Below are 22,993 nucleotides of genomic sequence, written 5' to 3'. Positions count from 1 at the left end.
CAGAAATATCACCCTCAGAAATATCACCCTCAGAAATAAAATGGGCAGCATAACAGCGAATCCTTTTCAAGATGTCCCAGCGGGTCGAACAGGTAAATGATCTAATTGACACATTCATGAACACGAATTAAGAAAGCATATTTAGAGAGCCTGGAAGCTCTAATTCTGCAGTTCCGAGCGGATACCGATCCCAACAGAACTGATCTCCTAGTGGGCGTGTATAAAACGGACGAAGGCAAAGCGTACGTGTTACCAAGCGTGAAAGAGGTATATATACACCCTAGATTTTACCATCCTACATACCCAAGTACACCATTAACTATTGACATCCATGTTACAGGCAAAGAAGAGAATATTCAATGACCCTGATTGGCATCATGAGTATCGCCCTTCCTCTTTAGGTTCCCAGATTTATAGGGACTTGAGCGCCAGCTTGCTCTTTGGGCCAGATCATCGCCTTCTGCGGGAAAAAAGGTAAAAAACCGACATGCGTTCTAGAAAGATAACCCAGAGCTAATTCTCCTTAGAATAGTTTCGACGCAGACACTTGGCGCATGTGGCGGATGCCATGTCGCCGCAGTGATGTTGAAAAACCATTACGGACCGTGGAAGGAGAACGGGAACCCCGAGATTTTCCTTCCAAGCGAGACCTGGTGTAAGTTGTCGTTTAATCGCACATAAGAAAAAGTAACACTGACTTGGCTATAGTGAACCATCCTTTCCTGTTCGGATCTGCAGGAATTAAGACCAGTTTTCTGCCTTATTTTAGCAGCAAGACGAACAAATTCGATTTTGGGGCGTTTTCCGAGGCCATCAGATTGTTACCTGCTCAATCCGTCGTTCTTCTCCAATCTGGGGCCCAGAACCCAACTGGATGTGATCCATCGCTAGACCAGTGGCGAGAGCTAGCCTCGATCTTCTCCCAGCGCGGTCATCTGGCCTTATTTGATGCTGCATATCCCGGTTTTGCCTCGGGGGATATTGATACGGATCTCGAAAGCGTTCGTTTGTTTGCCGAGCAAGAAATTCCGCTTATTTTTGTCTCGACATATGGCAAATCCTTTGGGCTTTACAGCGAACGCGTTGGAATCCTCTCAATTCTGGTTCCAAGTGAGGAAGTGGGAAAGAGAATTGAAAGGCATATGAGTCTACTCGCACGAGCAGAGTCCGGCGCGCCGCCCGATTTCGGGTCTAAGATTGTTGAAACAGTTCTATCAGATGATAACTTGGAGCGCCAATGGCGACAGGAAGTACGCCATATGGCGGACCAACTCAAGAGTCGTCGAATTGCGCTCCGAGAAAGATTGGAGGAATTGGAAACACCAGGTGACTGGAAGCATATCACTGATCAAAACGGAATGTTTTCGTAAGTCTTACCAAAATCATACTCCACGAGAATCCCCATATTAACCTTATTTAGATATGTCGGACTGTCGGAGGAACAAGTCACTCTTCTCCGAAATGAACACCATGTATATCTTCAGGACTCTGGGAGGATATCTATCGCGTATGTTTCGTGGCTATATCTTGGGTATAAGCATACGCTAACGTGACTTTCCTTTAGTGGGCTCAACAAATTCAATATCGATTACACTGCTCGCAGTATCAGCGCTGTTATCAAAGCTACAACAACTAAATAACAGGGGTTGTCGCATCGATTAAACAACCCAGAAGATGATATGTGAGTTGGGGGCATGGCTTTCACTTCTAAATCATATCATCAAAGTCCCTGGCCCTGCAATTTCGAACCTCGTTCTCGTCGCCATGGTTTACACCTGGAAGGCAGAATACACGTTTTAGTTCTTTGAATAAATGATCATATTAGCCAACAAAGCAACGGCCCAGGGTGGTACAACAGTAATGAGAGTACAATCATGATAACTTGGATGAAGATGACTCTCTGTACCATATTTATGGATGCTAATCAATAGCACGGGTTCCCGGCACCAAAGAAGTTGCCAACATGCCGGAAAAGAGTAATGGCACTCTTATTTATGGTTTCCGGTTCTGATTTCCTAGGGAGAGTTTCAGGTAAATACTCAGAAATATATACGCAGACATTTACCTTAGCTACCTTTTCATTCTGTGCCCACTATTCATCCCTGTCCCGCAGTGGGAATCAAGCCTTAAGATAGTGTTCGCAAAGTAAGTGCTGGCTGGTTGATTCAGATGAGTCGTTTCAGGTGTGTGACCATGTATAGAAATGATAGTGTGACACACCTTCTCATTGCATGAACACCGTCATCTTTATCTCCGCATTACCACCGGAAATTGGAGCTATCTCAATTCCCCTCGATCCAATCCAGGAGTATTAGGATTTGATATGAATTTGTCGAACAAAGCTACCTGTCGTCGAAGAGCGACGGGGTGATTTGTACATCTGTGGCTGGATCCAACAGATCAACACTCTGTCGCGCAAGAATCTAGCATTGCTTCCCAAAAACTTGATATACGAGTCGTGCCTCCCTGACGACGAGGCTGATAACATTGAAGATGATATTTTACACTTTGTACAGGTTTGAATCGTTTTCTTTTTCTCCTATTTCGTCCACATCCGGTTTTCTTTTATTAGAAGATGTCGACCCAAGTACAGAGGCCAGGACAAGACCAACTCCGGACAGCAGCTGATAGTGGAATTAGCGCAATGTTCGCTCGCAATACAGTGGATCTTCCGTCGTCTTACCTGAATACCGATATGCTCATGAGCGACTAGTCGAGGCATAAGGACGGCTAAGACGAACCCTAGACCCTGAGCATAATTCTTGGTTACTGTGCTGGTCTTTTGTACACACCACGCAACCAAAAAGCTCCCTGACACTTGCAGCACTAAATAGATCCAAACCAGCGGAGTAAATCCTCTGAAAAAATGCGTAAAGGTGAACTTTGTAAGCCAGCAGCAGTAGATGATTGCAAAAGCGGAGCTATATGCCGCTAGCTGAGCGTTGCAGAGAAAAAGATGACCAGACTTCTTCATGGTTCTCTCAATGCATAAGCTAGCTAGAGCAACACAAACTCCCGCGAGAAGCATGGCAAATGCTCCATGCACCATCGCCTGGGTTTTCACATCTTTCGGACTCAATTTGGCGGAGCTGGATCCAAGCTGAGTCAAAACAATGCCGAGTGCCATCATGGCAATGAAGAGCCAGTTCTTGAGGGCATATCTCTGGTTCAATATCACCCTCGCAAAAAGAGGCGTTAAAATGGTCTTGAACTGGGACAAGACAAGGTAAGGAATAAGGTCCAGAGAATTTGCTCCCACACTTTGTAAAATGGTAGCCGCAGTGAAAAGTAATGCCGATACGGTAGCGTCGCTTGAAGGATTAAGTAGTGTGGTCCGGATGACTTCTCGCAGAGATGGGGCTGCGTCTGTGTCGAAACGCATCAGGCAAGTTGTAGAAATAGTGAACTTGAATATTTCAATCAGGATGATGCCAGATATATAATCAAACTTTTCATTATTTGTAGCCGGTTGCGACTGGACTTTGTGCTGCAACTACAACTTGTCTTAGCTTTCATAATTCAGGCTCCTGGCCATCAAACATACTATTATCGATGTCATATTTTGTAGACTCAACTAAGATGAATATGTTAGACAGTAAGTGGAGAATCAGAGTACTTTACTTACCAGTAGGAGAGTGATGTACGTCAAAAATCCCACATCCTGGTTAGGCCCGAGTCGGATCCACCGACCAATCTGCTTCGGAACTTGGCCATGCATGAAGGCAGAAAGGGGGCAAAGGTACCCCGTAAACAATTGATGTAGTGGGAAGGTGGACGCTTTATGGAGTTTTCTTCGGTATCCGCGGGATCCGGATGGAGCAGGCTAAAGCGGTCCGCGAGGTGCAGGTGCATCTTACATTCCCGGGTGCGTTTTGTGAAATTAAAAGTATTTTATTACGAAATGCAGGGGTGCACGTGTTCATCCAATACTTGCTCTCTCTTCAAAGTTTGTTTTTTTGTAACTTATAATACAAGACCATACAATACGGTATTTATAATACAAGTCATAGTATGTAACACTAAGAACGACTCTGGAGTCGTAAGGTCAGACAACGCCTAGGTTCACAGCAAGGCTTAGCCAGGTTGTAATTCCCTACTGTTACTATATATGACACGACGCAGTAATGCTCGTCGGCTGAAATATCCTGAATTCTGACTTTCAGCGGGTTCCGTGAACCACATAGAGTTCATTAGCACCTATAGTTAGATTCAACCAAGACACTTCAAGATGAAACATTGAACAGAGCCCTAATGTTTGAACGCCGGTTTTCTAGAGGTACACAGTACGTATTGGGGAGATATTGTGGGGTGGTATGTCTAGCAAGGATGCTCTGGTTCAACGAATTTTGTTTGTTGTGGGTCTTTTCTCCAATGTAATGCTTATGGCTCATCGATTTTATTCCAATAGTTGACATATCCTAGCAATCCAACACGTGGAATGGTACCACCAATTACTAGTTAATCAACAGCTCGCTTAATCTCATTCACGATTCGTGTGTTCTATCAGGTTGATTGGAACACATCCCATAACATGCCAGTACGGTCACTGGAGTCACAAGTCGTTCTCAACCTTGAAGCTGGCTTTTCAGCTGAGACTCTCCTTACTAGCCCATACGGTGCTGGACCCTGACTTCTCCGTAGGCAGCAATATCTGTACACATTTAAAAGTTATCATGCCAATCACTGCCAACCTTCTTTAGCGGGTTTCCATCTTGTCCTCACTTCACCAGGAGTTATGGCGCGAGGTCGACTTCGAGTGTTTATCGTGCTTGTTGTGGTACTCATTATCGCGTGTCTATCAGCTCCTTCCATCCAGAGACTATACCACCTTTTCCGACTACCGTTCGTGTGGCCCAACTCTTCGGCTCAAGCGATCATCTCTGAGCAACGCGACCATTTCGATGTGACCTTTTCGTCCTTCCCAGCCAATTACTCCACAAAAGATGCGGGCTTGCGGCCGTTGATTCCAGCGCGACTACATCATATTCACCTAGGTCCAAGTTCTCCGCGTACAGAATGGGTCGCAGCTAGAGCCGATTGTCTCAAGCAGCATGATTCGTGGAGAGCCTTCCTTTGGGATGACAACAATGCGCCACAATTCGTTGAGGAGAACTACCCTCATCTCTACGATATGTGGAAAAACTATCCTTTCATGGTCCAACGTGTTGACGCTCTACGTTATATGGTGTTGGAGAAGTACGGAGGTATTTTACCCGTGAAGTTGGCATTCTCCCAGCCAGACGGGTAGACTGACGATAAACTGGTATTAGGCGCTGTTCTTGACTTCGACCTGGCCTGCAAACGTTCCCTTGAGCCTCTCCGTCAGTTCAACTTCGTCGCACCAGCTGCCCACCCCGCAGGCTTTTCGATTGGGATGATGCTTGCCTCACCCAACCACCCCTTCATCAAATCCTTGGTCGACAGTCTGCCCATGTTTAATCATGTGTGGCCGCTTCTGTCATATGTGACAATCATGTTCAGCACTGGCTGCCACTATGCCTCGTGAGTGTCTACGATGGTCTATGAACCCCTTGTCTGGATTCCTATGACTTACCAGCTGCCCGTGAAGGACCGTGTACACCCTACAGGAAAACCGATCGGATCTTCGCATTCTCTCTGGGCCTCACGATAACCCAAACATGCACATGTTGAACGGATTTGTTGATACTCCCCTCTTCCGACATCTTGGCTCCTCCTCGTGGCACACCAAAGACGCCCGTTTGATCCTCATGCTCAAGGATATCGAGCCGAAGGTTATCTTACTCATCGCTGTGATTGCCACTGGAATGTTGCTCTCATTGGTCTGGTGCTGCCGTTTGGCGCGGCGTCGTTTGTCGTCACGACAAGACGTCGAATCTGACTCAAGAAGCCCTTCCCCAAAGCCTTCGCATAAGCATGTGTAGGCAGGTCTTTTTCTGTGTATTATACACATTCTACACATATGTATGATATTTTTAACTTCACATCGCAACAATTAACTGGTATACCTTTTCAAGTACATGTAAAACATAAGATAGAGCCTTTCACAGAAGGCTTACTTGCCATTTATTCCGTTAAGCGCGTGCTATGGATTGAACTGATGCTACCCGGTCCTTTCCAGTGTGTTAAACCACATGTACCGGCTCACCACTAAATATAGTACTCTGTCCCAAGAATACTGGCTCTCATGTTGACTAAAGGCAGCTCGCGATTCAAGATATGTCTGCCACGAGCTCACCAAGAGCACCCCCTCCTTCCCTGTCTCTCGCACGAGAGATGGACCCAGGGTTTCAGGGCTTGTCGGAGGTATAAGGAGGGCTTCAATGATCTTCCACATGAATGGGATGGTGGAGGGTATCAGGTCGATCAATGATGAGTATTTTCGGAGGAGCCCAATACTTTGCAGTGTATATGCCGGGGGTGCATGCTCGTTGGTCACAACATAGTTCCTGGGTTGTCGATGGTCAACCAAAGCCCATCAGATTCAAATCATACCGTAACGATGTGGAGACAAGAGAAAGATAGGCTCAGTTACAAACGTACCTTATGCCTGCACTGACAGCTCTATGGTTGATGTGACCTGATATTCCACCTTGATCGAATGATATGATCTATTCATCGCTGTTAGGACACAGATTTCTGTTGGGTCATTTCCAAGAAACACTGACCAGGTCCGCCTTCCATTTCTCTATGTATGGCGCGATGATATCTTGAACCAACTTCTCATCCCACCATTTGTTCGGATTATCCTGAAGACTAGGGTGGTCTAGGACTACGCAGTGATCCTGCGCGATCCCCAACGCAGCACAGCTCTTATGAATTTCCGCTTGGCGTTGTTCACCAATGCCATTGTAGTTCCCTGATTATTTCTCAACTATTAGATCATGCTGCATTACCTAATCAATGAAGCTACCCTAGTCCACTTACCAGAGGAGATCACCAGCAGCGAGCGCGTAACATGGGGATCGTGTCGATGGTAGAGAATGCTGGGGCTAAAGAACAGAGTTTCATCATCAGGATGGGCCGTGACGAGTATCGGCCGGCGTGCATGTCGAAATGTATCCGGAACAAGGCGTGGGTCATCGGCCAGATAGTAAGCAAGCGTGAAATACAGAAGAAGCGCCCATATTATGACCACGCTGACCAAGGCGGCCAGGATTGCGGGCCAACCTTGGGTGACAAGTCGGCGCACTTGTCGCTTGAAGAGACGAAGTAAAATCATCTCACCAGGGTAACAGCCGGTAAGAGGAAGGGACTCGGGGACTGGTGTATACCGAGGACATTCAGTAGGATCACGAAAAAGGGGGATTGTGACAGCCCCAGCCCAGTTGTGGTGAGAGGCGGTATTTTACCACGAAAATCAGGAGTATTCCTTGACTCCCAATTTTCCTTGGATTATTTTAATTCCGGCAGTTATTCTTGATGCATTACCGCGATGATTCCCTGAGATTACGTACAAGGTTTAATGCGTCTCAGGGACTCGAAAATTACCTCGATATTATTAGACATAGTTTTCTTCCTCGAGATGTCTCATATCAATGTTTTGCCCTGCTTACGGAGTATACTAAGTAGTAAGGTTAGGTGGGGCCAGGGTTCAAACTTAGCGTTATAACTCAATAATACAGTATTACAGCCTCTTACTTGTACCGTCTGCCCGTGTATTTACGATACAGTGACGCCTTTCGCCAGGCAACCATTTTGTGATTTGCGCCCCGGCCCACCTTTATCTTCCCGCTGTAAGCTTATATACCTCATTGACCAATTGATGACCGAGGAATGTCACAGCCTAAATAGTTAAGCTTTTTCAACCGTCTCTTAAAGAGATCCCTGGGTTCCCGTCCTGTCTGGCAGCCTATCATTTCTCTCGCCTCGCAAGGCTTCCCTAAAAAGGTTTTGTGCCGTTCGTTTTCTTTCTTTTTTACTTTTTTCTTTTTCAGGGCCTTGGAGGGATTGGTTTTTCTTCCTGTTCTAACGGGTTGTATGTAACGACAGTTCATCGGCTAAGTCCGACAGTGACACGTCACAAATTGACGGGCAGCCACCTCTATGTGGTGCTGGGAACCAGTGATCTACCAGTTGTTGATGTCTTCTTCTGCCAAGGGAAGCCAAGTTCTGTCTAAGCTAAGGAAAGAAAGGGGGTAAGGGTCCAATATGTCCTTTATCGACGTGAATATGTATACTCTATCATTTTTCAATACACCCACTTAACGGTCGTTGAGGAGGTCTGAAATGTCCAGACCACTAAGGTTGGTAGAGAAGGTTTGCTTCAATGGGACTAAGGGAACTAGTCATTGAATGGGAACAGGTTTTTAATATTGTACATATTACCCCGAACAGTGTCAGATGAGTACTAATCCAAGCCGGCTGGAACCCTGATAGCCTCAAACCCATCTTGACCAGGCATTCTTTCTTCAACAAGGACTTCGAGTCCACGACGTCCGCAAAAGCCGTCATTTCCAGCTTCCCGCTGCATGGTCCGAACTTGACCCTGTTGTCCTTCACCATCGCCAGGTACCCAAACAGTGTCCATGACCTTTTGGCCAAATACCTCGGCACGGCGAGGGTTGTATTGAGGAAGTCCAACGAGGTGGTTCAAGATGTTGTGAATGAATGGATACAGTTTCTCGAAACGTCGAGTGATCCAAAGCCACGAATGGCTTTTCTCGTCATAAGCGACCCGAACGAAGGGATTGATGTATGATCCCGAGACTTCAGATTCTTCCGAGTTCGATGCTGCACTCTGTATGTCTGCATGAATGATACAGCACTCGGAGGCATCCCAAAATATCTCAGAGTCCGCGCGAAATCGAACAGGATTCCCACCCTGGAAAAAGTGGGCATCAAATGCAGTCATACCGCCCCAACAGCTGCGGACGCGGACAGCATCTCTACCCTCTAGCACGTCCTGTCTACTCTGTGCCCTCCCCGCCGTAGTAAACCAGGGGTAGAACGGTAGGCCAATTCCATAGCCTTGTAGGTCGCGGGTTGCGTAGGTGTCATAAAACTTGAAGGCGTTACTGAAGTCCATTGCACACGCAGCTCGGTATTGCGCTACACCATTAGCGTCGGCGTTGGTGCAGAACAGAAGCTGTAGGGCTTCGACGGGATCGAAAATAACATCGTTCAGATATAAAAGTTTGTCGTACGTCGTGTTGCCATTTTGTAGTGGTTGCAAAGCACGGTTTCGGACTTCAGCCAGATAATCAATGCGCCTGATGCGCGTCTCTTCTCCTGGGATGGTCACTCTCGGTATTCCTCCTAAACTGAGACCTGGCTCTGATACGATCGACTTGTCGCACGTCACCTTGTCCGCTAGAGCGCGAATGGCATTTTCGCCTTCTCGCCCACTATTGTTTTCGTATAAGCTTAGAAAAACATTTTGCTCCCCAAGAAGTTCAATGAGCTGGAGAACGGCCTGTCCCCATTTTCCGCTGGCAAATTCCCCTTGGGGGTCATAAAGAACAGCCGCAATGAAGACCTGCTTGTTCTCGATGTTACCGCGCCCTTGAAACCCGCTTCTCTGCACTCGGCTTCTAAGCGTCTGATAACATGGCGGTAAGTGGGTATATGATGGCCAAAATAGTGCAGTCAGACAGATCAGCAATAGAAGTCCACCGAGTAAGGTTCGAACCAAGAACCAACCTCGGCGTCCGATTCTCAATCCAAAGAGCACACCCAAGGCCTGGGCTAAGATGAGGAAAACGCGGGTTAATAGCGCGGTCAGTGTTTTCCTTGTCCAATGGAGGGCGAAGGTGTGATGTCGCCATTCAGACACACGCAGGTCGCGATTTCTCCGACCAAGTAATGACTCGGAGTCGAGCTCATACCCATCACACTCGAGGCTGGCGGGCATGTTTAGTGTTGTGATATCCAAGCGCTGCCTAAATCCAGAGTGGGAGATATTGCTCACGTCTGATGCCAAGACAATGCATTTTCCGTTAAAGGTACTTGTCAGATTAGCATATGGCCCTAAATAGGAACCAAGGTTTTTGTTGTGTTCTAGTGGTAAAAATGGCTGTATTTCTGTATTTTTCCAACATTAGGGTCTAGCGGTAAAATAAGCCGTATTTCTTTCCCATAGGACTATCAATTCTCTGGCACGTGCTAAATCCCGAAAATTATACATCGCCGCCCGCTGATCCAAAAAGTGTGTCCAGATGATTGGACTTAGGCAAATGCCTATTCTTGCTTCCGTCATTAGGTATCACCTAATGGGAGTCATCAATATACTAATATTACATCGTATGCAGCTGGGATGCCAGCTATCATCTCAAAAAATCCAATTATGAGGTACTTTTGACCAATCCCTACAGCGCCCGAAAAAGGTGCGACAAAATTTGCCGTACTCAACTAGAGCGCTAGTCTTTCTCCAGGACCCTTGGGCATGATGAATTAGGCGAGCAGAAGGATCTGTAACAGGCTTTGAGCCCATGTTTCTATATTGACCTCTTCCCGGGCTGCACTTAATTAGTACATGGACAAGCAAGGGGTACTCAAGCACGTTTGGCGGCGCTGAACATACCTGAATCCGGTAATCGGCAGGACAAGAACATCGCCCACTAATTTGCTTAGCCCTCCATCGGTTAACCCGGATAAGGCATTCCACCTTAAACCATAGTCGGTTTCCAACCACCCTCGAGTGGCATCCGTGAATGCGACTGGCCCGGTGAGATTTAATGGGTCGATATCATAGAGAGCGTTTTGAGATAAGTGTGATTGGAGCTGTCCTCCATTTTTCTCAGAAACCGCCTGAATGGTTGCGAACAGACGGTCAATGAATAATTGTAGGATAGGGTGTCCGGGCGCCCATGCAAATGACCACTGCGTCAGTTGAATAGGGTAGAAGTAGCCCATACGCCAGTAGAGGTCACTGTCAGGTAGGCAGTCTGCCTCAAGACCAACGATAGCTTTGACGGGCTCGGTTGAGTTGTACATCTTGCCAGTCTCCGGATCTTGCCAGGGCTGTAGATCCGCAGGAGCAACCCATGTTGACGGAGGTCGAGTGGGTTCGGTGTCCATATCACCGTACTGTCTTCAGTCAATCCCCTGAAGCACCTAGATAAGTCTAGTCCTGGGTAAGGGGAGAGTGCTACTCACTATTCCTCCAATCCATTTGGAAACCAGGACACGAAACACGTCTGATCGCTCCACATTGCTCGGCAGTGCGTAGAACTGACTCTCTATCTCCGGCTCAAAGTGCCGCATGAATTCAGCGATGCCGGTGTCATCCCACAGAAAGTACGCCATGTTGCCACTATCAACGCCTGACAACCATGTTTCTGCGCTCTGGCGGAATTTCTTTGGCCATTGATCGAGATTTGTATCCTTCCATGTTTGGTGGATTATCAGAGGGATAGTAGAGTGCGGAACTTGCCTCTCTGGCAGGGATCTGGATGCATTGAGAGCTAACTTGGCCGCATCGATGATGTTCTCAATAGTAGCGCCAGATCCCTCTACCCAATCTGGTGGGATGTGCCAAGCTGCTGATGTTAGCAAGAACACGGGCCTATGTAATGAAATTTGAAACGCTGATTCGTACCTCCGCCATTCCCCCTCTTGCTAGAGACGTATTTCGAAAGCAGCGGGTACTGAGTCACTTCAATTGATGCGTCGTGCCTCTGCCAATGTAAATGCCAAATGATGAGACCAACTAATGCCAATACGATAACTGCCCGACGCCGAAACTGCCTGTGCAATGTCATCATGCCCAAATTTTGAACCTGTAAAACAATTGGAAGGACAAAGGCATGTTCTGAATTGAGACCAATGGCTTGACTTTCGGGGCCTAGAACGTCAAATACGACTAGTTATATATGGCGGACTTTTTGGTAATGTCTTGCCGTATACTTGCAAGGTTCTGTCCTGTATGGTAAATTGAAACATCCTTGCAATTCATACACGTAACATGCGGATACCGCTAGCCTGGCATAGAACCGGTGAACCCCTCCCCAGGCAACAGCTGTTGGGTGCAGTGGTCACATGACCGCCACCATTTTTGAACTCTTTGAGCCTCTTGTACGATACATCACCAACACCATTGGCACAATCACAGCGCACTCATCGTCCAATTGTCACCAACCATTTACATCCTATCATCTTTACTAGTGTAATATCAAGCACATACGACCATAGGGTGTGGAAAACAGGGCTTCCCGTCCGCTCAGCCGTACTTAAGCCACACGCCGGTGAGTTAGTAGTTGGGTGGGTGACCACCAGCGAATCCTCACTGTTGTATGTTTTTTGTTTTGATACTTTTCTATTTGATTTCAATTCATTCAGAAACTCCCTCTTGTCGCCCTACTGTTTAGTCCTTCAGCCCATTCACCTCGCTAATCCCCTAAATACCATCATTAGACGCCTGAACATTCTCCCCGCCCATGAACTGCTGCCATGTCCTTCTCGCTACCACCTTCTTCAATAAGAAGTAGCTCCTAGTATCACCTTAAAGTACGTTATAGGTAGTAGATGGCTTCACTAGATCTCTAACAGCAACTACCTTTCGTCACTCTATTAATCAATTTAGTTTATATCCACCACCACTCATGTCTAGTACCTCGAGTCCAGACCTTAAGGAAGCAACTCTAACATCATTAAATTTGCTTTGTGAAATCTAACATTATGCCCCCCAAGGTTTCCAACTATTTTAGTATTCCGTTACCTACACCAATTATGTCTCCGTCTTAAAATCACGCGAAATTGTCCAAACGTAGTTCGAAGAACAAGAACTCGGGGTGTGGATTTGCGCCGCCATGGTCATCAAAGCCCGTACGACCCGGTTGACAGCTCTCGGCTTCTAGCCTTGGTATGCCCCATGACCACCTTCTCCCCCATGACCTTCATCTCTGCAATCGGCATCCCCGGGGTAAGGTCCACATATATGTGGGCGTTGGACTTCCCTGGGGTCATGGATACTGTACAATGACACTGGTCAGTCGTCTACTCATGGGTTGTTCTGCTGGTAGTTGTTTTGTGGAAAGATCCACTAAGGGATAGTTAGTTAACCATGGCAACACAAAAGATATGAATAGTGACATACACTATTCGAACTCTGGTCTTCCCTAATCGTTTGACGCAGGAATGTGCTAAGTATTCTGTCGCGCGTTTCATCTCGGCCAGATCTGTCTTGTAATATCCAGCATTGCCCGGTAAATTCATGGTGCCATTGATAGTCCATTGTATTTTGATATCGTCGATGATACCCTCGGTTGCAGTGACGGGGAGATGGTTAATAAAGTTCATGATGTTGATAGAGTACGAGTGATTTAGACATTCGAGAGACGGATGACAGCACAAAACGACAACAAATAACAACAACAAATAGAGAGAACGAGGGCTTTGTAAGAAGCCATCGACTTCGGACTAAACTGTCGCAATATTTGCCTGGGATGAAACAGGAAACCACTACTGCCTCCCAGTATAACGGCGCTGTGTCCTGGGGCCAATAACCGAATATCTTACCATACGAAGCTACTAGACGATTGTGTTGAGTGAATGACCTACACTGCCGGTCCTAACTCTTCTTCGTTGGCTACATATCTTACTACATCGAGGATCATCTTAACGGTAGGCTATGCTGTACCTTAAGTTGATAGTGGCAGAAGAGAGTAAAGAAGACGGAGGTTCTCAGTAAAGCTAGTCCAAAGAAGTGAATGGGTGAATGGGTTCGTCAAGATCATATATTAGTGCATCTGCGAAGGGACTCCCGCTTGCCTAATTGAATAAATGGAATAGGACGGCCTCCTAGAGGAGACAGCAAACAGACATTCTATTACCCGAGTTTACTTACTATTTATTACGAAGACTTTCACATAGCATATATAGACCTATAATTTTCCCATCTGAGGAAATTGCGACAACAATTTTGTTTCGTACCTTTTGGATTTATATAATTTTAAGGTATACTAGTGAGCGTGAACTATGGATGGTTCTAAGATTACAAGACTCACTAAGGCCCACCGGCACCCGTGACCAGATGCGATGGTGTTCGGCGCGCGCTTCGCATCGTTGCCGATCAATAGTGGCAGGTGATAGTAGAAGAATCTTGGAAACTTCATCGTGTTTGAACTAACTTTGGCATTGAACCTACGCTGAGGAATATCCAGTGTCTCCCCACCGTATTGTATTCTCCTTCTAAACACATGTTTGTTACTTGGATACGTCTGTTCTTGCGAGGTGATTCAGCATCCGATTTGTTATACTTTTCTCCCTCTAACCTCCATTGTCTCAGGTCAGGTATAGATTTTTAGTGCCACGTCATGCACTATATATATCGGAGCCTGGAATATCTGAGCATAATGCTCAGATATAGTGGTCTTTTTGGCCTAGTGTGTAACTCGCCAGTCCAGGGGCAGGTTGTAACATTTAGCTAGTTAGCTTCCTGCTTGTTTGTAGAAAATTAACCTTTTGACCCAATTGAGCGATAACATGTCATTCCAATTCTCTCCGGGGTTTTACTTACTGCCCTGAGAAATGCTCAAAAAATATCGGTAGAATGTCAGTGCCTGATAGAAGAATCCTCCTGCTGCTCTGTTAGTTTTTAGTATCATCTTTGCATATCATGTATTTCGCACAGGGACGGAATATATATCTGTGAAGGGGGATAGTCAGCAGTAAACAACAATGATTCACTTCGTATGCTATCATTAAAAACTACACCAGAGCTCTATTTCAGTTTATGCAATGTCGGGAATGCGATATATTTTATATACGGGCATCAAGGTTATACATAGAAAAGTTGTTCGCACAAATTAAGCATTTTTTGCCGTCGTCCTATCTAAACTGAATGATATCTGAAAAGACTACTAAAATATATCACATGGCCGCTTATGTGGCTTACTATTCTTGTCTTTCAAATGCTGTAAATAGACTTACTAGGCCTAGGTTGGAGGATAACGACATCCCTAGAGAGTATATGAAAAAAGGGCAAGAATCCGTGTCTGTATTTGAGCTACCCAGGACTTTACTTGTGTTACTTGCTTCTTCACAGTGCAGGTGACTACCAGGACCAGAGTGAAGTAGCAAAAACGAGTAACATGGAGGGAAGTATCCGGGAGAATTATGACTTTAGCAAATGAATATGTGTCCCCATCCCCTTCTGCAAAGTTAACGATACCCAAAGCTTGAATGCAATTAGGTGGTTGCAAATATGATGACCCAGCACATAAAATAGTCCTCATTGTCTCTTTCAATTTTTGTTTCCTACTTCGTATCCTGCTTTAGGCTCCCTAAAATCCTGGGATATTGGACAGAATCATTCCATGGTCTTGTCGCTCCAGGGTTGTGTAGATCCGGTTGTGTAGATCCTCCTGACATGTCACACCCCCTTTTGATATCTCGATCCATATCTGAAATAGCATGCCCATGCGATGTCACAGGTGAATGATGAAGTGGAAGATAAGAAGGATTGTCTGGATCATCCAGTGCGCGAATATCATTACCGCCGGTGCTTGCGTTAAATACTGTGTTATTGGCACAGCTATACCACTGTTAGAAGTGAACATAGCATTTCCCCATGCTTAGACCTACAATAAAGCCAAAGACCCATCCGGGTACTGCATGCAAGAATCTCACGAACAGGTTGCACTCTGACTTATCTGATGCCGTCAAAGCGAAGTTGATACGCAGGTGTACTGGAATAGATAGAGAGGAAGATTTAGCCGAACATTGCAAAGCTAGAGAAAGAAAAAAGAAATAGACGTTATAATTACGTAGTATATCATCTTGGTGGGTGTGATTAGCTTCTTTGCCAACGATTAATGTGGCTTTAGTTGAGCCTTGGAAAGTCTCAAGGATAAATTAACCTCGAAACCTCAAGAAAGAGAATAGAGAGAATGATCCTAAACGTTACCAGTAACTATCAATGTGGATAGCCCACAAATCAGCCCAAGTCCCCCACATTCAGACTACTGGACAGGATGCGCTATTTAAAAGTTCACCATATGCATGACAGGTAGAATAGAATGCAGGCGTTCAAAAGTTAATTCGATCAGGTTAAACGATGAACAACTACTGTTGGGTGGCTTAGCTTTAAGTCATTCGCGCATGACTCATGCCGAATGGATAGCGTCGTCGAGTTTAAGGCGGATTCATCTCTAGAGCCGTAAATTATAGAAATCAAGTAGTTCGCTACAGGATTGGTTGACTGTCATGACAATCTTTGGATCTTGTCTCTTCTCCCATTTTGGTCAGGTGGGGGTTGGCGCTGCGCAGGCACTAACTGAAACCACTTGGTAGGCACCCTCGCCGGATTATAAATAACTACCAAATACACCACAAGCTACCTGTCCTCACACTCCTCCCCTCTCCATCCGCATGATGAGCTTACATCTCCCTGATGAGGCCAATATGGTAAGTTCGGAGGCGCCCGTATAGCAACTTTCGGTACTCGAAGATTTACCACCGGAACTGCTCATTAATATCTTAGAGATTATCCCGGACTTGGGTACTTTGAAAGCTCTGGTCCTGTCATCTCCTGCATGCCACAGAGTATATCGCAGACACCGGGGCAAACTGTTGTATTCCTTCGCAGCAAACCTGTGGGGCGACCTGCTCGCTGAAGCGGTCTATGTTCTTGAAAGCGAAAAGCTCTTAGAACACAGAACTGCCACTCAACAAAAGGCCACTGTAACAAAAGAGGTCGTGGCATTGTTGGACCGCTGGAGCCATTGCAGGGAAACAGGGAAGCCCGCCGAACAGGACGCGCCGACGAAGGCCTCAGATGGCCTTAGATTGCTCGATCTGCACAAGGAGATGACCTACTTTGTACGAGGGTTTTCAAAGCACAAACGAACACCCAGATACGTCAATCCTCTTCGATGGGAGAAAGTGAAGTTCCCTGTCGTCTTGTCCAGTACCGAAGAGTACCGGGTGCTTAGAGCCTTATGTCGACTTCAACTTCATTCAAACGTTTTTGTGAAAGTTCCGAGCCGCCGCAAACGTCCTTTTGATCGATATGCTCTCTACTCACATGAAGTTTGGCGCCTGTTTTTTGCTACGATGCCCCCGTGGGAGTACGAGGAAATGGGATCTGTCTGGGCATACTTCAAAACAGAAGTCGATTCAATGTTCAGCGCAATTTGGCGTGACTTAGTGGAGAAGCATGGCCAGGAAATATTCACAACCTTACCCGAGAGGCGAAGACCATTGTATGGTCCCGTCTATTCCCAAGGCATAGAATTGTATCATTTAGATACCCATAGGTTGGCCTTTCTATCTATCGGACCAACCTTTCTTCATAGGGCTTTACATGCTGGCCCGGCTATTTGCTACAGTATGCTACTTGAAATTTCAAGCTATCCACATGAATGGTGGATTGGCCACAACTTGGACATATCTTGGGAGAAACAATTGCCTTTAACCTACCCTGCCGATCGATACAACGCTATTGAGAACTTTGAGCAGCTCTTGACTTTAACTTCCTCAAGTTCCTCAACACGGAAGCCAAATGCTGCATGGACAAGAAGAGCCATGGGGCGGTTTAAGCGAACACAGAATTTCCAGCAAGCCTTTGTGACAACACAGTCTAGATCACCGCCCGGGGACTGGGAGTGGGGATATGCGATCTGGGACGGTGAGAGGCTGACAGAATGGAGAGTACATTTGAAGTAGACGGCTGTTCATGTTATTATTTGTTTCTACTTGTGTTTCCCTTAAGGTACCCATCGTCTCTTAACAAATCTGGCTTCAACTTTCCCTTAGACATGCGCTATGCTTTATCAGACAACGCTGTATGTTGTAATTCACAAAATGACACGCGGACGTTTAAAGAGACTGAGGTCCGATGTAACAAACCGTTAACCAAAGTTTAGCAACAACGACTCCACACCCTACGCTTTACCAACTACATTCATTCCAAGAGCCTGCCTTCCATTCTACCCACGAAGCACTCCTTGATATGACGCGAGTAACGACCGGCCAACTGCAAGTTCCTCTGTTCCTTTCGCCTGTGGACTCCCCTGCCCTGGAGGAGCGGCTCTTGCGGCAGAACGTCCGTCCATACAACCCCAACGCGACTGATATCTCGGGCCAGAAAGTGAACCTACCCCATATCAACCAAAGACTGCAAAAAATACTCGAGCAGGCCGCCAAGCAACCGGAGGCCCGGGCCTGTCAGCCTTCCACTGCCAGTCAACCTGTCACCTCCCAACCTCTCGCTTTTTACCAAGAGCTCATATCTGCTGGTTCCCAGGATATCATCTCCACAACCCGGTTTGTTATCCGCCGCGAGGCCGCAATGTGCAACACTAACATGGCGTATACCCCAGACTTCATCGTTTAAGTGAGCTGCGTTTAATTAATCCTGGATTGTCTGTTCTATCCGCCAATCTGTACTGGCGTGCCTTGAGACAGGCTGCTGCATGGTAAGCATTCTTACTCCTTCGGCATCACGAGCTAGTAAGCCTCAGCTCGATCGCCCTCCCCATCGACCCCCTCAGGTCCACACCCGATACACATATCGGAAGTTTGATTGTCGACCGCTTTTCACTGATCAGTGACAATGAGTACCGCGCCGCCCAGGCTAAGATTCCCCTCCAGACTGCCGAATAAATCACAGATGTGGATTGGCTAGCCTGTTATCGTCCGCCCCCCGGCCAAGCCTCTCAGCGAACTAGCGAATACATGGTCCCATTATTCCTTCCCCCTTGGCCGGGGCCTCGCCCTCGATGGTCTCCAGGAGGTGGGCCCCGCCCAAAGTGCCCCCCATTCAAAGCCCCCGGCGCCAGGCCACCCGGAAGGTCGCCCCCCTCGGCCCCCCACTGACGCCCACCACCCCCAGTCGAAGGTGCCATGCTACCCTCCCCATCGATGGGGCTTCTCCCCTGGTAATCCTGCAGGGGTGGGCGTTGTCTGAACCACCCCCTGTCAAAAGCCCCGGCCCCTGTGGCCCCGGGAAGGTGCCCCCCTTGCCCCGGTGCATTGGTTGGACCTGCCCTGGAGCTCATCGGTAGATCCGGACTCCTTGGCAAGTTCTAAGCGAAACAAATCCGACAAAGTCAAAAAATTGCGACCAGGGCTCAATATGGCCAACGAACCTGTTGGAGCCAATCCACATGCGTGGGAGTTTTCTCTACCCGATGATAACGCCGAACATGCACGTTCACGCAGAGCTAAATGAGGCTTTACCCAACTGGGAAGGAATTTTGGCTAAACTTTATTAGCAGCCGTGTAGGATCCTGAGCTGAATTTCGATAGCCAGTTTGAGATCATTTATAGCCCGATGCTAAAGTAAAACGAGGCCAGATTCCAAGCATGGCGTCTACTCTTCCAACGCTGCATGGTTCTCCTTTATATACAGCTGCGTATGAATGCTCTTCGCCCGCCGCTCATACGCCTCGCTAGACAATCCCTGAACTTGGTCAGTTCGACTACCTTCCCCACCTCGATACAGAAACAGCAATGGAAGCGGATTATCACTCCACTTATGTAACTTCCCGCGCTGCGTTTTCCACTCCGTCCCTAACCAGGTCGCAGCACTAAGCAGCCAAACAAGCAACGGCAAGGTCAACCACTGCCAGTGGACATGAATGACCGTGACATTTACGTGTGTATGGCCCACTGCCATATCAGCCTCATTATTGATATACGCCTGGTCGCGGAATGACTTAGACATAGCATCAGCGACGTTCCTCATCGCGCAGCCAAACCGGTCGTGCTGAGTATCTGCACACCCCGTGATGTTTCCATACATAAAAGCCTGCATGGCATCAGTTGTCGCGTATGATCCAAATCCATTTGCAGTTGAAACAAATTGTGATCCATGCATGCTGGTCTTGGCCTTGCCAGAAAAAAGTGACTCCACGAAGGCCGTTATCGTAGCGTGGCTGTCCGGGGAAAGAGTAAAGTTCTGGCCGGGATGCATGCCTAGGCTTTGAGTCCAGTTCGGGAGTAGGTAGTACCCGGATGGTCTCCCTGGCTTATGCCACTCCTTTATTTCTGTCCACTCCTCGAGTGTGGTTTCCTTGTAGACAGAGCTATTAACAGAGGCTTTGACACTGCGCACTATAGGTTCCAGAGAACATTCCGTTGCGGCATATCTAGGATCATCGCGAACATGTGAAGCTACGTACACCCCTTGTTCCGCGCTTGCGACCACTGCTTCGATCCGCTGGATGACCGGTAAGGTGGCGTTGGTGTATACTATAGGCTGGGACGAGGATTGGACTTGCAAGGAAATTGCTTCCGTTTTATAGCCGTTGGCGTAATATGCTGATGTCCCGTTAGGAAGCGAGACCGTGCAGTTCTGATATGGACCCCCGCTGCCGCTGTCGACAAGCTGTTCGCATGTTTTCGTGATGGATGATGTAACATTTGAGCAAAGGGTGCGCACTGCAAGAGAAGCAACAGGGTCCCAGGTGCAGTTGCCTGTTGAGCAGTGATACTGCGGGATGGCCCATGGTCTCTTCGGATCTGTACTCAATATGGAGTTGTATATGTTCGCTTTGAATGTAGACTCGATATAGAAGTCTGTTTATGTTAGTCTTTCATCCAGTGCAAGAAACAGCCACGGGTAGGATGAGAACGAACTATTTCCAAAGGCCAGCGACGGTCCAAGGCTACTATACTCTGTGGTGTTTGCTAGGCGAGAGATCTGCGATGCATCTATGATATGATCTGGGGCGTAGTGCACCAGATTCTGAATGAACGGTTCATACCCAACGGTGAGCAGAACCGCAATGGCGCCCAAGACTGCAAAATGACTATCCGGTCAGCATCTGCACGGGGGTGATATTATGAAATCTTACCGCATTCTCAATGCCCATAGGAGCTCTGCGCTCCCATAGAGGCCTCTACTAGCGCTATCAAAAACCCTTAGGTCTGACAACGGGCGCTTTCGCTCCGCGAACCACACCCACTTGAGCTGTGACAGGCCAGCGCTGAGAGGGAATGCGATGCAGCCCTTTCCAACCGTACTCAACCACGAGAGCAGTGTGTTGAGCGAAATCCATTTCCAGGTAGGTTGTGGTTTGCCGTCATACACACGCAGGATGGCGATGATCGCTATTAGGATTGCAAGCGCCAGAGCGAGACCAAGTATATTCCACAACCACCCGTAGTCTATGTTTGGGGGAGTGTGCAACTTGCTGTCTCCGGCTTTTTCATGGGTCGCGACCGTCTTGGTGGATGATTGGGACGAAGGTGGCTGTTCTGCATGAGCCCCGCGCCCTACCGTTGAAGATTGCCGTATGTCGTCTTCTGGCTTAGGCTCCTCGTTCTTGCCTGAGTTCATATTTGACAATTTATCCGTGGTAATTGGGTGGAAATGGGCGATTTCATCCGGATTTATATATTTGGGGCATGTCTGCACATCGGGCAAATGGAGCAGTGAAGCTGAGCCCCGATATTTTGGGGCGGAAGGTCGATCTTTTGCCTGCAGGTGAAACAGCAAGGGCTTGGCACAATCAAAAGGTGATTCAATCCGATCATCGTATTGGCTAACTCGATCAAGCATCCGCAATTATTTCTTGAAATGTATTATTTATGTTAATGGCAGTTAATGTGCTGTGTGTCTAATATGGAAGGCATCAATCGATGCCTAGGCCAGACATGGAGACAGCAAGTTCGTAGATAGCTTCTCCTTCTTTTCTTCCCCTTCGATTATCCAATTGTGATCTTGGGGTGGATGGGATGAGATAGGTGTGAAGTAGGGAGGTAGGAAGAAATTGTGGGAGAGGAGAATGCCAGAAAAGCTCACAGGGGAGCAGCAATGGAGGTGCCCAGGTGCTTTCCTATCTTGGAGCCGTTCCTTTTACCTACATATAGGTATATCAAGGTTAGTATGTGGAGCTTGGGCTCTTTGTAGCCCTGCTACCTTCCTGATCTCCATTATATAGGGATAAGATTTTCGCCCGATGAGCTCGTTAACGAACTCGATACAGGTGTCCTTCATCAATTTATTTTCCAGCATCACTGGTATCCCACGACAAGGTCTGTTTATTTATGAGGACGCAAGCCTTGGGCTCACGTCCCTCAATATTTGGGACAGCAACATCTATAAGGAAGTACGTCTGTCTTATTATTTCTACTAAAGTACTATCTATCCCAGAATCCTGGGCAAGGAGGACATCCGCCTCCTCTATCCTCATCCACCGATAAATCTCATTAAGCCTGCCGGAATGCGTAAGACTACAACATTTGAGGATAGAATCCGAATCTTTGCTTTCATTCCTATCTACTTAGGTAGTCTTTTGGGGAGCCTGTAATACTCGAGGTCCCAGGTGGAGCTGTCTGCTCGTGCAACGAGCAGGCAGTCCGCGCTATAGGGCGTCGGAGGGTGCCATAGCGATCGTCCCGTTAACGGCTGTGGCCGATATCTTCTTCTTCAGGTCCAACTTGTACGCCGCCCTAACCTCCTTAGAGGCCGTGCAGGCCCGTCTCCAGTGGTTTCCCCAAAATTTGAACAAGGTTCGGGCGGAGGCACTTCCCTCTCAATTGCGGCGTCTACCTCCGTCATACTGGGTTGAACCAAAGAACTCCACTTCTCCTTGGCTCTCGCATTACGTTCGATTTTTGCACCCCGTGTAGCGGCATGTTCGGCATCGTCTACCCAACCTCCGGGCTCGGAAAGGTCCGGTCGGTCAGTGTTTCGTACAACCCTCGTCGATGTGGGTAAGGCCGGGACCTCTTCACCTATTTCGCCTTCCATGGGCACTTTGTTCGGCAGCTCAGAGAGCCTATCCATGTCGTTATCGGCATTAGCAGTGGGTAGATCTCCTCGTGAGAGCCCATCTCCCAGTACACTGGCGTGTTGCGAACGTTCCAGCTCGGGGGCCGGTAAATTTCCAATTCTTCCTAGTTTGCCTGGTCAAAGTGATTCATCGAAGGCTTTCAAAGGGTATTTAAGTGTACGGAAGAGATGATAGGTCGAGGAAACATCTGTATTGTAGAGTGTATGAAGAAAGAGGGTATTTATACACCTGTAAATATACAACTATAAAACAGCAAACAAAGATCTCAGTAAAAATAGTGATATCTGAGAAGACCACTAAAGAGACCTCTAAAAAGACCCTTGGAAACT

The 22,993-nt window shown here is 47.3% G+C and overlaps 8 protein-coding genes across 8 annotated transcripts; 3 read left to right on the top strand and 5 right to left on the bottom strand.

The window, feature by feature from the left end:
• Nucleotides 1-71: 71 nt before the first annotated feature.
• Nucleotides 72-1,640, top strand: PGRI_095300 (Pyridoxal phosphate-dependent transferase, major region, subdomain 2; the record flags this gene model as incomplete). The annotated part of the gene is made up of 6 exons (XM_040797243.1): nucleotides 72-92; nucleotides 172-242; nucleotides 528-655; nucleotides 709-1,366; nucleotides 1,421-1,507; nucleotides 1,565-1,640. 6 exons carry the CDS (start codon nucleotides 72-74, stop codon nucleotides 1,638-1,640), a joined length of 1,041 nt encoding a protein of 346 aa, XP_040649805.1.
• Nucleotides 1,641-2,501: 861 nt separating this feature from the next.
• PGRI_095290 (uncharacterized protein) lies at nucleotides 2,502-3,718 on the bottom strand (the record flags this gene model as incomplete). Its single annotated transcript, XM_040797242.1, has 4 exons — nucleotides 2,502-2,624; nucleotides 2,684-3,493; nucleotides 3,545-3,574; nucleotides 3,626-3,718. The coding sequence occupies 4 exons, from the start codon at nucleotides 3,716-3,718 to the stop codon at nucleotides 2,502-2,504; spliced, it is 1,056 nt and encodes a 351-aa protein (XP_040649804.1).
• A 1,017-nt stretch (nucleotides 3,719-4,735) lies between these two features.
• On the top strand, nucleotides 4,736-5,903 carry PGRI_095280 (glycosyltransferase family 32 protein; the record flags this gene model as incomplete). Its single annotated transcript, XM_040797241.1, has 3 exons — nucleotides 4,736-5,204; nucleotides 5,271-5,502; nucleotides 5,570-5,903. 3 exons carry the CDS (start codon nucleotides 4,736-4,738, stop codon nucleotides 5,901-5,903), a joined length of 1,035 nt encoding a protein of 344 aa, XP_040649803.1.
• A 179-nt stretch (nucleotides 5,904-6,082) lies between these two features.
• Nucleotides 6,083-7,201, bottom strand: PGRI_095270 (PIG-L family deacetylase; the record flags this gene model as incomplete). The annotated part of the gene is made up of 4 exons (XM_040797240.1): nucleotides 6,083-6,428; nucleotides 6,523-6,590; nucleotides 6,648-6,838; nucleotides 6,907-7,201. The coding sequence occupies 4 exons, from the start codon at nucleotides 7,199-7,201 to the stop codon at nucleotides 6,083-6,085; spliced, it is 900 nt and encodes a 299-aa protein (XP_040649802.1).
• Nucleotides 7,202-8,329: 1,128 nt separating this feature from the next.
• PGRI_095260 (Mannosyltransferase 1, CMT1) lies at nucleotides 8,330-11,684 on the bottom strand (the record flags this gene model as incomplete). The annotated part of the gene is made up of 5 exons (XM_040797239.1): nucleotides 8,330-9,520; nucleotides 9,611-9,926; nucleotides 10,502-11,007; nucleotides 11,077-11,459; nucleotides 11,519-11,684. 5 exons carry the CDS (start codon nucleotides 11,682-11,684, stop codon nucleotides 8,330-8,332), a joined length of 2,562 nt encoding a protein of 853 aa, XP_040649801.1.
• Nucleotides 11,685-12,915: 1,231 nt separating this feature from the next.
• Nucleotides 12,916-13,218, bottom strand: PGRI_095250 (uncharacterized protein; the record flags this gene model as incomplete). The annotated part of the gene is made up of 2 exons (XM_040797238.1): nucleotides 12,916-12,961; nucleotides 13,016-13,218. The coding sequence occupies 2 exons, from the start codon at nucleotides 13,216-13,218 to the stop codon at nucleotides 12,916-12,918; spliced, it is 249 nt and encodes an 82-aa protein (XP_040649800.1).
• Nucleotides 13,219-16,290: 3,072 nt separating this feature from the next.
• PGRI_095240 (uncharacterized protein) lies at nucleotides 16,291-18,256 on the top strand (the record flags this gene model as incomplete). Its single annotated transcript, XM_040797237.1, has 4 exons — nucleotides 16,291-16,326; nucleotides 16,405-17,123; nucleotides 17,271-17,548; nucleotides 17,787-18,256. 4 exons carry the CDS (start codon nucleotides 16,291-16,293, stop codon nucleotides 18,254-18,256), a joined length of 1,503 nt encoding a protein of 500 aa, XP_040649799.1.
• A 978-nt stretch (nucleotides 18,257-19,234) lies between these two features.
• On the bottom strand, nucleotides 19,235-21,205 carry PGRI_095230 (DUF3176 domain-containing protein; the record flags this gene model as incomplete). Its single annotated transcript, XM_040797236.1, has 3 exons — nucleotides 19,235-20,442; nucleotides 20,503-20,675; nucleotides 20,721-21,205. The coding sequence occupies 3 exons, from the start codon at nucleotides 21,203-21,205 to the stop codon at nucleotides 19,235-19,237; spliced, it is 1,866 nt and encodes a 621-aa protein (XP_040649798.1).
• Nucleotides 21,206-22,993: the final 1,788 nt, after the last annotated feature.

The sequence above is a fragment of the Penicillium griseofulvum genome, assembly GCF_001561935.1.
Source record: "Penicillium griseofulvum strain PG3 chromosome Unknown contig_16, whole genome shotgun sequence".
Lineage (NCBI taxonomy): Eukaryota > Fungi > Ascomycota > Eurotiomycetes > Eurotiales > Aspergillaceae > Penicillium > Penicillium griseofulvum.
Note: the sequence above shows the minus strand (reverse complement) of the source record. Positions and strands in the feature narration are given on the sequence as shown.